General features: G+C 38.3%; 1 protein-coding gene across 1 annotated transcript; it reads right to left on the bottom strand.

The window, feature by feature from the left end:
* Positions 1 to 1,921: 1,921 nt before the first annotated feature.
* cul4a (cullin 4A) lies at positions 1,922 to 13,134 on the bottom strand. The gene is made up of 20 exons (XM_042492476.2): positions 12,462 to 13,134; positions 10,495 to 10,610; positions 9,880 to 9,983; positions 9,129 to 9,198; positions 8,975 to 9,048; positions 8,736 to 8,898; positions 8,552 to 8,641; positions 8,378 to 8,460; positions 7,479 to 7,546; positions 6,905 to 7,023; positions 6,584 to 6,776; positions 6,367 to 6,471; positions 6,069 to 6,179; positions 5,293 to 5,378; positions 5,024 to 5,131; positions 4,555 to 4,668; positions 4,002 to 4,107; positions 3,735 to 3,907; positions 3,443 to 3,595; positions 1,922 to 2,790 (listed from the first exon to the last, which is right to left on the bottom strand). The coding sequence occupies exons 1-20, from the start codon at positions 12,601 to 12,603 to the stop codon at positions 2,695 to 2,697; spliced, it is 2,274 nt and encodes a 757-aa protein (XP_042348410.1). The 5' UTR covers positions 12,604 to 13,134; the 3' UTR covers positions 1,922 to 2,694.
* Between the last annotated feature and the right edge of the window lie 424 nt (positions 13,135 to 13,558).

The following is a 13,558-nucleotide window of genomic DNA, read 5'->3' as shown; positions in this document are numbered from 1 at the left end:
TTCGTTACTGACGGCGTAAGTCTTTAGTTGCTTTACAAATTAATATTTATAGACATGAGAAGTTTATAAAAAAGTTTATAAAATATTTATTAAAAATTAATCTACCCAGCAATTTACACACTTACAGCTGAAGGGATTAGTTCATTAATCAGTTGATTGACAGAAACTTATTTGGCAACTATTTTGAGTAAGTTTATTATTATTATGCTTTGGGTACTTTAAATTTTCATACCTTTTTTTTTCTTCCAGGTTACACTTATTACTTACGTAACATTTTCAATGCAGGACTTATACTCATACCAGAGTATTTTCACACTGTGGTAATAGTACTTCCCTACTGCTTCTTCTTGACACTTCTCACTTAAATTAATTTCAAAAACCAAGTACACAACAGCAAGTACAGTATGTGTCAATTAAAAAGGGATGAATAAAAATGCAGTCACACAACATGCTAAAAACACATGTCACATTCAGTAAAAGTGCAGCTATATGGTATATGAAATGTACTGTAGCATGTGAGAAGACACACACACACACACACACACACACACACAGTGCTGTGCAGGCTGCAAAGTGTATGTGTTATGGGTAGTCAGCTGACACCTTCATCAATTCACGAGGGTTTGCAAAACCCTAGAAGGAACGCAGGGGCTGCTTTAATGCTGCAGCCCGAGACTTATCAGGGCCCTGCTACATTCTTCCTGAATATTTTAACCACGCTCCTTGCTGACGTTTTTTTTTGTCTTAAAATGATATTAGAATGTCTGACAACTGACTCTTGATGACGTCTTCGTTTATGATCTATTTCTGATTCATACAAAAGCTGTGCATTCCCCTCAGTGATAATGAAAGCATTAAGAGATACTCTTTCATTTTCAGTTCCACTTTCTGTTAACTTAAGGTATTAAGATCCTGAATGACTAATCTCTATCAAAAATGAAAATATCTCAGTGACTTTAATCCCCAAATTGATTGTTTGTTTTTTTCATCAAAACTTAAATTAAAACTCAACTTTCTAAATTTATCATTTGGGGCAAAGTGATACCAACTGAAAAAAGGCTATGGATGGTAACAGACTTTCCATGTTATTGATACTTAAAGGAGTACATCATTCACAAAAAGACCATTTGTATATCAACTAGTCATGCTTGTAACCTTGAATTTTATTGAAGAAAACTTTCTTTCACTTGCATTCATAGAAAACAGCTAATTTAGTCATTTATTTATTGATTGGGGGCCACACTTAACAGCAGAACTATGTCAAAACATCTGTTTACAAATTTTCACACATTTGTGTAGTATAATCTTAGTATCATTTATCCAGTGCTCAGAATTTACCAAACACATGCATTTTACTAAAAAATGTTAGTACTGTAGTCTGGCATTGAAGAGAGCATAGATGAGTTTCACTTTTAGTAGTTTTAAATAGTAAAGTTAAAGTGAAAATGCATAGAAATGGATAAAGAGACTTAGATTATACTACATGAATTGTGAGATTGTAAATAGATGTTTTGATCTAGTTTTGATGTTGTTAAATGTGGCTCCCGAAAAATCAAAAATCTGTATGTTTGCTGTTTTCTGCAAAGGTATCAGAAAAAACAGTTTTCTTCACAAATTTGGGGGTAACACAACATGATTTAACTGATTTAACTGATTTACAAATGGTGATTTTGTGGGTCAACTGTGTCATTAAACTGCAAACCACAGAGCTACATACAAAACAGAAGACCTCCTTGTTCACCAGCTCACACTACGCTTATTCCACTACCATTAAAAGGAAGAGGAGGAGTTGCATACTGTCAGCAAGAAAAACTAGCTGGGAAGCTCAAGTTGATAGGCAACAGGGCAGGACATAAGTTAATAAAATAAATTTTAAAAAATCCACTACCACTAGCTGGTTATCTACAAATCATTCATTGAATCATTAAATATCCATTTATTCAGGTTCACTTTTCTCACTCTTACATAGAATACAATCTGTTCTACAAAAACGTCAGCACATGACATTGGACATTTGGACATTTTGGTCAAAACATAGAAGATACCCAAAGAAATACCCAAGTGTGTTGCCTGCATGTCATCTGGCTTCTGTGTTACAAGCAATGAACCCTCCCTCCGACCCAAACAAGTCTGACTAAATCCCTCCGCACCACTTCATCCTCCTCACAAGTCTCTTTCTCGTCCTTAACAGCTGTTTTCCTGCCAAACCAAGCAATAAACCAATCATGTTTACACTCAGCAGTTTATGCAGCCATTCACAAGGAAAACGCCTTGAACAAAAAGAAAAAACTTAAAACTCAAGACAAACCAACTATAGTAGAAAATAAGTGATTTTAGAACATAATGGAGGGAAAAAAATCCAAATCCTGGGGAGGAAAAAAAACAGAGGAAAGTGCTAGTTATTTTCAGTTGAGTTTTGCATTAGCAGAAGTCACATAAGCCAACCATCAACAACCTGGGCCACTCCTCCAGCCCCGTCCCACTAAAGATAACGCAGAGTGGGAGCAGTACAGCCAAGTCTCTCTCGTCTCTCTGGAGCTCTGTGTGACCCGGACGCTGCGTCCAGAATCGTGGCTGGAGGGAAAGATGGGCACCAGAGGAGAGTCGGGTGGCTGAAGGGCTGTAATGCTGTTTTAGGAGGGGCCAGCTGTACGCTTGCAGTGAGGAAAGCATGGCAGCAACAGTGGCATCCCTTCAGGCAACATAGTGGTACTGGTTTGGAGTCTCCTTGTCGCGTTCCATGTAGTCTCTGTCTATGAGCGACTCGATCCGCTTCTTCAGATCGCCCGGCTGCAGAGAGAAAAGACAGACTCCAGTGAGCTTTGTGTGTATGCATATGTTGGAAGATAAGTCTTTTACACAGAGATTGTGCCATTGGGCCAGTGTGTGATTTTAGACAGCATGCCGACATCCCGAAAGTAAAACAGGCATGATTGGTGTGACGTTTAAAACAACTGCATTGATTTCTTATTAAACATTTAGCATATGTATCAGCAGTGCTTTATAAAAAATAACATTGGCATAAAATGATAATAACAATCAACTCTGTTCTCTGTCACTTGTTATCTCATTTTTGTCTTTGTTATATGGCGGCTGACGTCTTCCTCTCCTCAGAGGGTGAGGAGCTTCCAGACCTCATTGTTTTTACAATATATGAATATTTACAACCACTGTTCCTCTTCGTTGAGTTAGCTGCTAACTGCTATAAACTACTTTTAAATCTCCCACGGTGGATTGCACGCATAACATGTAGTCAAAAGAACACACCCATGCCACCCATGATCCCGTTCTGCCAGCTGTCCTGTTTTTATAGACATTGTTTCAGCACTGTTATTAGCTTCGATGCCGGCCAAAAGGCAAGACAACCCCCCATTCCGCACATGCACCTTTAATACTGAAAGACGAGGCGACTAATGAGAGTAAACAGCTTGAGAATCATCACCTTTACAGGGAACTTGAGCTGGTTGTAGAGCTCTGATACCAGTAGATTGTGACTGAGGGTCTTCCTCATCTTCATGATGCGCACCACAGCTGCATCGATCTGATACTGCCTGTCTTGAAACACACGCTCTGTGGTGCTTACCTGCTCCTCAACCTGCAGGGAAAATATGTGTTCAAGAAATTGATGAGGCATCTTTTAGCACAGGAAAACACTTGGAAGTGGTAAGTAAAACAGTAAAGTACACCACGGTTGAGGAAGAGGTGTGAAGGATGAAAGAAAGACCTATTTTTACCGTTTCCTTCATCTGGATCTGGTTGATCTTGATGCGGAACAGTTTGTGTTTGAAATCATTGTTGAAATTGAAACGGTCTCCATCTTCCACGTCTTTGCCTCGAGGGTTCTTGTTAAGGACGCGTGCTTTCCCGCAGGCCAGGGACTGCAGTGTACGCTTAAGCTCTCCCTCCTCTGTACAGTACAAGAGAGAAAATGGTATTGTTATTCAGCAGGTGCATCTTTTACAACAGAATAGTTGTACTAAATGTTTAAAGATATGTATAACCTATGCCAGTTGCGGTGCGAATCTCCTCTATGCTGAATTCCTCTCCCTCATTAAACATCAGCAGCACTAGTGTCTGGAACAGCGAGACCTGCAGCTCCTTTTTACCCTGTAAGATAAAGTTGTCATTGTAAGTACAAATCAGTCATTTCCTTAAGCCAGTTGACCCTTTGTTGCTACTGCACTCACTGAAGAAACATCGACACATTTTTTGAAAAACGAATAAGCGATTTCAGAGAGAAGCATTACAGAAGGGTCTATAATATGCATTTGTAGGATATATCCAGGGTGTCAAACTCAGTCGGCAGTGAAAACAGTTTCAGAAAGATAAAGACGGGTAATGAGCATCACTATTACACATAACACTGGCACAATGTTTAGCTCGAAATCCACAAAACCAGAAACCTGAAAATTACTGCATGAGAGTCTATAGGGCACAGCTGTATAGTTGCCTGACACAGGTCAGATCTGGCTGACGCTATTCTATGATTCAGGACTAAGCAAAGGCTAAATTTCTCTCTTCTTTATGCCCTGTCAGGATGCACCATGCTCTTACCTCTTTAAACTCTGCCTTAAGCACAGCGTGGCCCAGTGTGGGCTGCCACTGCAGCTTCCTCCCACTGTGCTTCCCCAGGTAGAACAACTTGAACACCTCCTGGAGTTTCACCATCTACCAAAACATAAAGAGATCAAATTTGTACCAAGATTGTCTTCAACAGTCTGTCAATCCATGACTCTGCCAAGTTGAAAGAATAATCAGTGTGTAGATACAACCAGGGTCTCTTCTATTGACAATGTTTTTGTCAATAACGTCCCCATGTTTCTGCCCACATACTACAAATCAGCACACTTAATAAATAAACAAATAAATACATACTGTTTAAACAAATAGGCTGATGCTCAAATTCTACTTAACCCCACAAAAAAACTGCTTTCACAGCCCCGATGTGCAGCTCATGGAATTTTGAGAAGTGTCAAAGCGTTGTTTGGACAGAGAGCAGCAACAAAACATTAAAAATTCTTACCTCTGGGGGCAAGTGGACCTCCATTGGAGTGTATGAAGGCCAGTAACCCATAGTGAGGATGTTGACAGTAAGTTCTATGTTGCTTGGTTCGCTCTGATTCTGCATATACTGAGTAGAAATATCATAATGTTTACAATTAGGCATGGAAAATGCATTAAATGACACAGCACACTGGAATGCATAGAAATACTGTAATCATGGCATCCATATTATACAGGTAAGTGTGTGTGTGTGTACTTTTTTTAAGTGGATCTATATGCATGAAGTACCTGTTTGAACTGGATCATGATGTCTTTGGACAGCTCCATGTCCTTGAACATCCCCTCTAGTTTACTGGTAAAAGCTGCTCCGCATTCTGGAGAAAATCAAAACCACAAAATATCCTTTTACTGTAGTACTTCCTTTGCTATTTAAATTGGTGTAGTATTCAGCAAAACTGCTGTAGCCATCGCGGCAAAACAGGCAGCAATGTAATCCCTATGGGCAACTGTACACTAGACTTGCTGGTATCACACTATTACAGTGTACCATTGTGCACTGTAAATTTAAGTCCATTCAGAGTGCTTGTTTTACCACTGACAGGTCAAAATTCTTATGTTTGTATAATTGCTTATTAAATGTCTGACATTGCGCAAAAGACTTTACGGACAAATGAAACACTTTTCTTTCCGAGCGAGAAGAAAGGACTGGAGCACAGATATCAATTTACAGTCTTTAATTGTGCAAATGTGAAAGACATGGTCACAATAACTAACAGATCAGTGAAAAGTGAGGAAAAACATTTCATTTCTCTGTAGGGTCTTTTCCATAATGTTGTCAGACACTTACAAAACCAATATGAGCCTGTCAGTGGCAAAAACAAATTATTATTTATAATGGATGGAAACTGAGGCAGCATATTTTCATATATCATATTTAAAATGCCTCTATTCTTTCCTACGACACAAAAACACAGGAAAATGGGGTCCAAGTTTAAAAATACCTAAGTTTCTATTTGGTGAAAGCTTTCATCTTGCTAATTCAAGATATAAAACGTTGGACTCACCATGTTTGAGCTTGGAGAGCATGGACTTTTCAGCGTCAACAGAGGCACTCTTGCCGACCAGCAGACGCTTGGCCAAGTCCTTCTTATAAAAAGCTTCAAACACGTCTTTGCCTGAAGGGATTAAAGATCAAAAGGTCTAATCACAGAGTATTACGCTTCATAGTGGTTAGTAACATTAACTGACTGAGAAAGCAAACACATGCATTCACACACACACACACACACACACACACACACACACACACACACACACACACACACACACACACACACACACACAGAGAGAGGTGTAACTGACCATGGATGAAACGGAAGATTATCATTATCTTATCCAGGATTCTCTCCAGCTCCTCCTCTGTAGCCTCCTTGTTCCCTGCTCTTAGCTTTGAATCCACATATTTAGCTGAATGAGGAGGGATGGACAAGAGAGTTGTTATCACATGATGGAAAGCACAGTGAAATGTATGGATCTGAGTCACAGCTGCCACGGCATGTCACTTATTTGCCTGACCCACCAATTAGTTCAGCAGGTTTGTTGGGCCTCTTGTTGATGAAGGTCTCGAAGGCTTCCTTCATGGCGTTGATGAATCCCTCGTTACGTGCAAAGCAGCTCTGTGCCACGTTGTCCATCTTGTCTTTGAAGTCCAGCAGGTCTTGGACCATGTCTTTGTCTTTCTCTGGAGTACATACAATCTCTCCACCAAAGGACTACGACCAGAGAAAGTTTCAGCAATAAGTGTAAGAGTATGCATTTTTCAGACAAAAAAGGACACGCATGTTTCGTGGTGATGCTGTGGGCTGTATGTGTCAGTACGTATATGCTGGTTGAGCTGTACCTTTATGTAATCCCTCCAGAACTGCAGCAGTGTGGGAAGTCCTCCCTTCACCTTGCTGAAGAGCTGGTAGAGGAGGGCCAGCTCAGTTACACGATTCTCATCCAACAGGGTGCTCAGGCCTGCCACAAAAACATTACAGATGTTTAGCTTTTATACATTACAAAATAAAAACTGCATTTTACAGTTTCGTGTTTATCATGACTAGATTTAAATTAACAATGTGTACAGCATCTCTTCAAGGCAAGCAGATAACATTCTTTGCTTAAGTCATGGACTGTGCTTCAGCAAATTTTGATCACAACCATTACACTGCAAGTCACAAAATCTGAAATTAATTGACCTGATTATAATTTAAAGCAACAACTGAAACAGTGCGTGATTTATTGAGAAGGTGGGACACCTTATAATGTGATGCAAACCGAATAAACACCCCAAAGTACAGGTTCAGAAATTACTATAAATTCTTCTGGCACAGTTGTTAACATCAAGCTGCACAGACAAACTATATATTGCCACACGTAAAAAATGTATGCTAATGTACATGATTTATCACATTTCTTACACACAGACATACCTTTTTGTAGCATTGCGGTCATATGTTCTCCTAAAAGTTGCTTCTCAACACAGCTAATAAGTGGTTTCCTGTGAAATAATGGTGAAAGAAAAATGAGAAAATGTATCCAAAAGCTGGAGTAGCTGCAAACATATTCAAAGTCTGTCCTTTGATTCAAGAAAATGCTTTTGATGTCACCTCCTGGGCTACTTTTCCATTCTAAGTCTTGTTGTAATGAATTATTTGTTGAAAACTAATTAAAAAATATGTCAAAAGCTCTGGAGTCATTTGCTTAAAACTACTAGAAATAAAAAAATGACAACAACAACAAAACCCCTAAAAAGGAGTTAAATTAAGTCGGACACTAATCCTTGCATATCTTTGTTAACATTGATAGATCAACATTTTTTGCAAATTCTCTTTACAAACTGTAGAGAGTGATCAAGTTTTTAATTAAATGTGTTGAGTAAAAAAAACACATAACACATAAACATATTTTATAACATAAATTATTAAGAATTAAAAAGATGTTGAAGGAGTTCAGCATGAAAATATTTAAAATAATGGTAAGAAACACAATTTATGACATTTACTAAAGAAATGTCAGTTCAGACTATGATGCACCATCTGCTTTCTGTCAATAAAACAAACAGTGCATGAAAACATAACAGTGCACTGTACCGTAGGGCTCCTGATGGTATTGTATAATGGATGCACACTACATTAAAAAACAGTAATTAATGATTGATTATTTTTATTTTAAGACATTTCTTTTATGAAGATTGGTATTCACGCAAGGTGTTATTTTTTATCTAAGTTGTTAACTTTATAAAATTACTTATTTTGAACATATGACATGATTTTTGGTCTCAGTGACAGGATAAAATAACTGTACAATTTAAAAAAAAGAAAGAAATTACTGAGTGCTCTGGTCGAGGTAGCTAACGATGCGATCATTCTCCTCCTCCAACCGACGAGCCACATGATGCAGGTACTCAGGCACCTGAACACAAACACAAATATTTAGAGCACTTGCAAATGAGGAACACCTCCTTGGCATCAAGCGTGCAACAGGTTACAACAGCCTCACTCACATCTCTCTCCTGCATCAGCCGCTGTCCCTCTGCTGCATACAGGCGATTGGTCTCAATCAAAAATCTCTCCTCAAAGGAATCCTTGTAAACCTTAACAAAAGACAGACAGTCCAGAGGTTAAAACGCAACATATATTCAGTCTATTTTTCTACTGATGAGTCATGGTTAACAGGTGATGAGATACCTGCAGGTCTGACAACATGCCCAGCAGGCTCCTGATCAAACTCCGGTCAACTGTCTCTCCATTTCGCTCAAGTTCGATCTGCTCCAGAATGCCATCTACTGTGCGCTTCTGAACTGCACTGTCACTCACAATGTGGGTACGAAACAGTTCCAGCCCAGTGTCCCTGCAACACGGACAAAACATCAGCCTCCTGAAATTCACCTAAACATGCAGAATATTTGCAGAAACTGGAACTTTACCAGATGGAGGGCAGTAGGGAGTTCTGAAGCACATATGTACGATCCAGGAAGAGAAAGATACTTCGGATCATAATCTATAAAGAGAAAAACAAACACTTACAGGACAATTTCCTGTTAGTGGAACAGTATTAATATGCATATCTGTCAAACTTACAGTTTGCCTGCAGTGGTCCTGCCAGCAGCGATTCATTCGCTTCAGGAAGGAAAGATTGTCCAAAGACTCTGTGAGCTCCATGTTAAGGAAAAATCTTACATTCATAAAAACCAACATTTCTATTGACCATTTTTCACAGCATCCAGTGGCATTTATAAACACCTTGGTCTCACTTCTTGGCTCAAAAAGATTTGGTGTGCAATCTGGTTGACACTGTTGGATTATGACCCAGAATTATGTCTGTTGAATCCGATTTGGCTGGTTATAACAAATATTCAACATTTTGTTCCTTTTTTGCATATACAGTTTGAAAGTTTGAACAAGGTTCAGCAGAATGTTCACACCAATTCCTTACAAACAGCAAGCATGTGAATTCTGGCAAATGGAGAGCAAAAAGTGTCCAAATACACTACGAATGACAACAAAATCCAGGGAGCCCAGCGAAGAAGTAAGACTTCATTTTTACGTGCGTTTGACCAGCAATGTACTGTAAAACAAATTACAATTGGCCTGTTTTCAGGCTGCTGGAAAATATAACACTGTAGGTATGTTTATTTAGCCGTCCTTGTGTTTAACAGCAAGCTGAGAAAAGATTATTTGCACTTTGTTTTTCAGCTAATTGCTGGCTAAGACTTCTTATGAGGTAAGATACACATCGTCAAGGAAGACTCTCTTCATCGTGGTTCAAAATGCACTCTGTTTGTCCCAACATCAGTAAATGTTTCTACAGGTGTGACATAAAAAAGGATATTCTCTAAACTGCTGGATCTGGGCCTGCACGTGATCTTCACAGACCTGCCGTAGCTGCTTGTAGAGCGTGGGGGAGACTTTATACGAACAGAGGTTTTCTACCGCCTTCAAGAAAGAGAGACAACAACACAAGAAAAACAAAGTGAAAACTTGTATCAGGATTTCTTAATTTAAAAGACCAGACAGCTGCTTTTGGTAATTTATTACAAAATATGAGAACTGTACATCACAATCACCTTAGTTTTCTTCTAGATTTGGCCACTGTTTATTTTAGTAAGGTTTGTACATCCACTTTTGTTTTGTAGAAATGCTGTTTCCAAAACAATGTACACCAACACAGCAGTAACAAAAATGAGTAGACGTAGAATAGAGATTCTCTTTATGATGTGATAGACTAACACTTATCTTTACAGTTCATCCTAACCCTGAGCTGAAATTAACAATTGGCAAATCTGTGTTGTATGATCTGCTGTTATAAATAAACCATGATGCATTTGTGAGTGATGTAATTATTTTGTAATGACACATTTCTACAAACAAACACTGCTACAGACCCATCAGGGCCTCAGACAAGAACAAATCAAACTGCAGGTGTTTAAAAAGACAAATAGCAAACCTGATAGAGCTCTTCCAGATTGTACTTGATGGAGGTGCTGTTCTGAATGGCACCCACTGCATCTCGTAGCTTCAGCCACGTGTCCTCAGTGTAGTTCTCTGCTAGTTTTGGCCTGTCTGCAACAGGAAAACAGCAACACTGTTAATTTATTGGTCACACACATTGGGAACTGCCTAACAACCTTACACAGCATTTGGATAGAAAATATTTGGATATTTTGACATGACAAGTTACGCGTTACATTAGTACAGAACAATCGGTTCTGATGGAGGCCTTTCCAATATGTTTATGCTTACCAGTATCTCCAATAGAAAGTTTTGAATATATCTAGATTAAAAATAAAAAGGAATACAACTAAACATTAGTTTTCTTGGTCATTTTTGTGATGATCAAGAATGAACCTCCTGCACCACACACTTTGTTTGGACCCACAGGTAGGAAAGTAAATACTCTTTGTTTCATAGGAAAATGTGCAGAAAACAATGGTGTTATAGAGCTTTATTTTGAGAGTTTTCACTGACTTATTCTGCCTCTGATTTCCATGAATATGTATTGTTTTGAGGATGTTTGCACAAATGAAGTCCTGAAGCAAACATTATTATTTTATTTTTTTTTTTTATTAAAAAATACATTTTTGAGGCTTTATAAACAATGAAATGTGTTTAGTATTTGGTGCACATCAGCACATGCCTGCTTAGCTGAATATATGAAAAGTTACTCTATGTTATAACTGCATATTACAGCTCTGGCATCAGTTTTTTTTATTACCTCATAAACTAATGAAAATGTTTACTCTCTCTCTTTGATTACATGTCATAACTAATATAGTTTTTTTCATGAATTTGTTAAGTGAGAGGAGTGAATAACAGGATCAAGAAAACAATATTACCTTGTTGATTAACTGTGACAGCACACATACACTGTCCTATACCTGTATTAAGATCTTAAATTGGCTACATCCAGTATGTGCAATTCTCTGATGATACAACTAGAAGTTGTGAAAGGCTTTTAAAATCATCACACCCCAGTAAAATCAATGCATCAAGCAAAAATGACTAAATCACTGGTTACAAAAACAAACACTAACATGTACTAGTCAGGGCAGTTAAGTCAACAAATTGTACTTGTTTTTGTAGTCCAAATGCTCTTTCAATTGATAACACTTTAATTCTACCCCTATTTTAGATTATGGGCCCATTAAATATGTAAGTTACTTTTCATTGACACTACTCTTTACATCAACGCCTTCACCTCTGTCTATGTGTGTTACATTAACACACCTCTTTTTGAAATACTATTTCTGCACACTTCTCTCTACTCTTGATACTCTGTTTGCTGAGGCTGGGCTGCAAGGCAGACTATTTTGTTTGGGGACTGAGCAATAAAATAATATTTATTTTGGATTGATTACTGCAACAATATTGCAGTGTTGTCTTACATTTCGCTCTCCACTTAAATGTATTTCAAGTTGCAAGATCACTCTGTGAATTTCCCTGGTGTGAGGATCAATAAAGTCTGTCTTATCTTAAATCTTTGAGGGTTGGGCACATTTGCTTGTATGCAGGACCAGGACCAGGACAACAACAACAACAACAACAACAACAACAACAACAACGAGAAAGAAAGAAATGAAATACAGTGAAACTTATTTACCCTATGATATATTTTCGCACATTCCTGCCTGGTTCTTGTTTAATTTCTTTTATAGTGTAATAACATCTTTAAAATATTTTTAATGTATTCATTGTAATCTATATTTATGTTTGTCGTCTATGCACCAAAACAGCAAAGGAAATCCCTTCTGTCTTTGCAGTCCTGCTGCAACAATAACTGTGTGTATTATGTTTACTGTTATAAAATACACAACCCAGACAACTTTTTTGCTCTAAAAGTTACATACTTTACTGTGTTGACATGAAATGATGTAAGTGTTAGATAACAAAGGTGAAAACGATCAGTGACAGTACCTTTAAAATTTTTGATCACTAATTTCTTTGAAGCGCCACTTTTGCTTGAGGCCACGGCGGAGGTCCTGGCCATCCCATTGGTGCTGTGCTCGGTTATAGCGGAGAAGCTGGCTCTCTTGTCCTGTCGGGTGTCCTCTGCCATTATCAGATTAGCGCTTTGGCTTAACGCTGTATGGTTCAAGTGTGTTTTTTTCCAAGTTACTGTGTGATTGTTCAGCCGCCTGTTTATTTACACTCAGCTACAGACTCTTTGTTGAACCAGTTGTCTTTGGTGGACAGCACATACAATAGCACTGTATTTAAAACACATTTACAAACAAACACTGACTAACGGTGGGTTAATTAATCAGAAAACATAACTACCGTCGGCTAAGTAAACAGATAGCTAGCTAACAGTGTGTTATCTGAAACTGCAGCACACTTAAGCTCCCAGCTTTCGTCTTTCTCAGCGACACTTTAGCTTGTTTTAGGCTACTACATGCCAGTCTTGGCTACTTACAGATTTTAACGAGCTCAATTATTGTATTTTGCGACACTAAACAAACAAGCAGAAGCGACATAGCTAGCGTTGATACAGTAGACTCATATTATTCGGTGGCTTTCTTTTACCCACATAGCTAGCTAGCACAACAAAATGGCTTTTCTCCGGCAGTTCAGTTGGACAGGTGCATCTTGGGTGAAAAGCGGCCGAGTTGCGTTCAGAGACAGTCTGAACTTTTACAGCCAGTCACTGTGTTTGTTTTTGTTTCTATAAAACATTAAATAAAATCACGACATCAATTTCTACTGAGCAGAACAACTTCAAATTTCACTCGCTCACAAAATTCAACTCGTAAGTCACAAGTAATAAATAAATAAGTAAGTAGATGAATAAATAAATGAATAAATAAAGTTCAAGGTTCATTTTATTGTCATTCTGTACGTGTGGACACGAGTTAAACGAAACTAGTAATTCGGGTCCAGCAGCGTACAATTAAGTGACAGTGTACTAAATAACTTAATAAATTAAACTACTAATACATACTGAAGTTTGTGTGTGTGTGTGTGTGTGTGTGTGTGTGTGTGTGTGTGTGTGTGTGTGTGTGTGTGTGCGCGCG

Source organism: Plectropomus leopardus, chromosome 1 (genome assembly GCF_026936395.1).
Source record: "Plectropomus leopardus strain MGB_pleo_1.0 chromosome 1, ASM2693639v1, whole genome shotgun sequence".
Classification (NCBI taxonomy): Eukaryota; Metazoa; Chordata; class Actinopteri; order Perciformes; family Serranidae; genus Plectropomus; species Plectropomus leopardus.
Note: the sequence above shows the minus strand (reverse complement) of the source record. Positions and strands in the feature narration are given on the sequence as shown.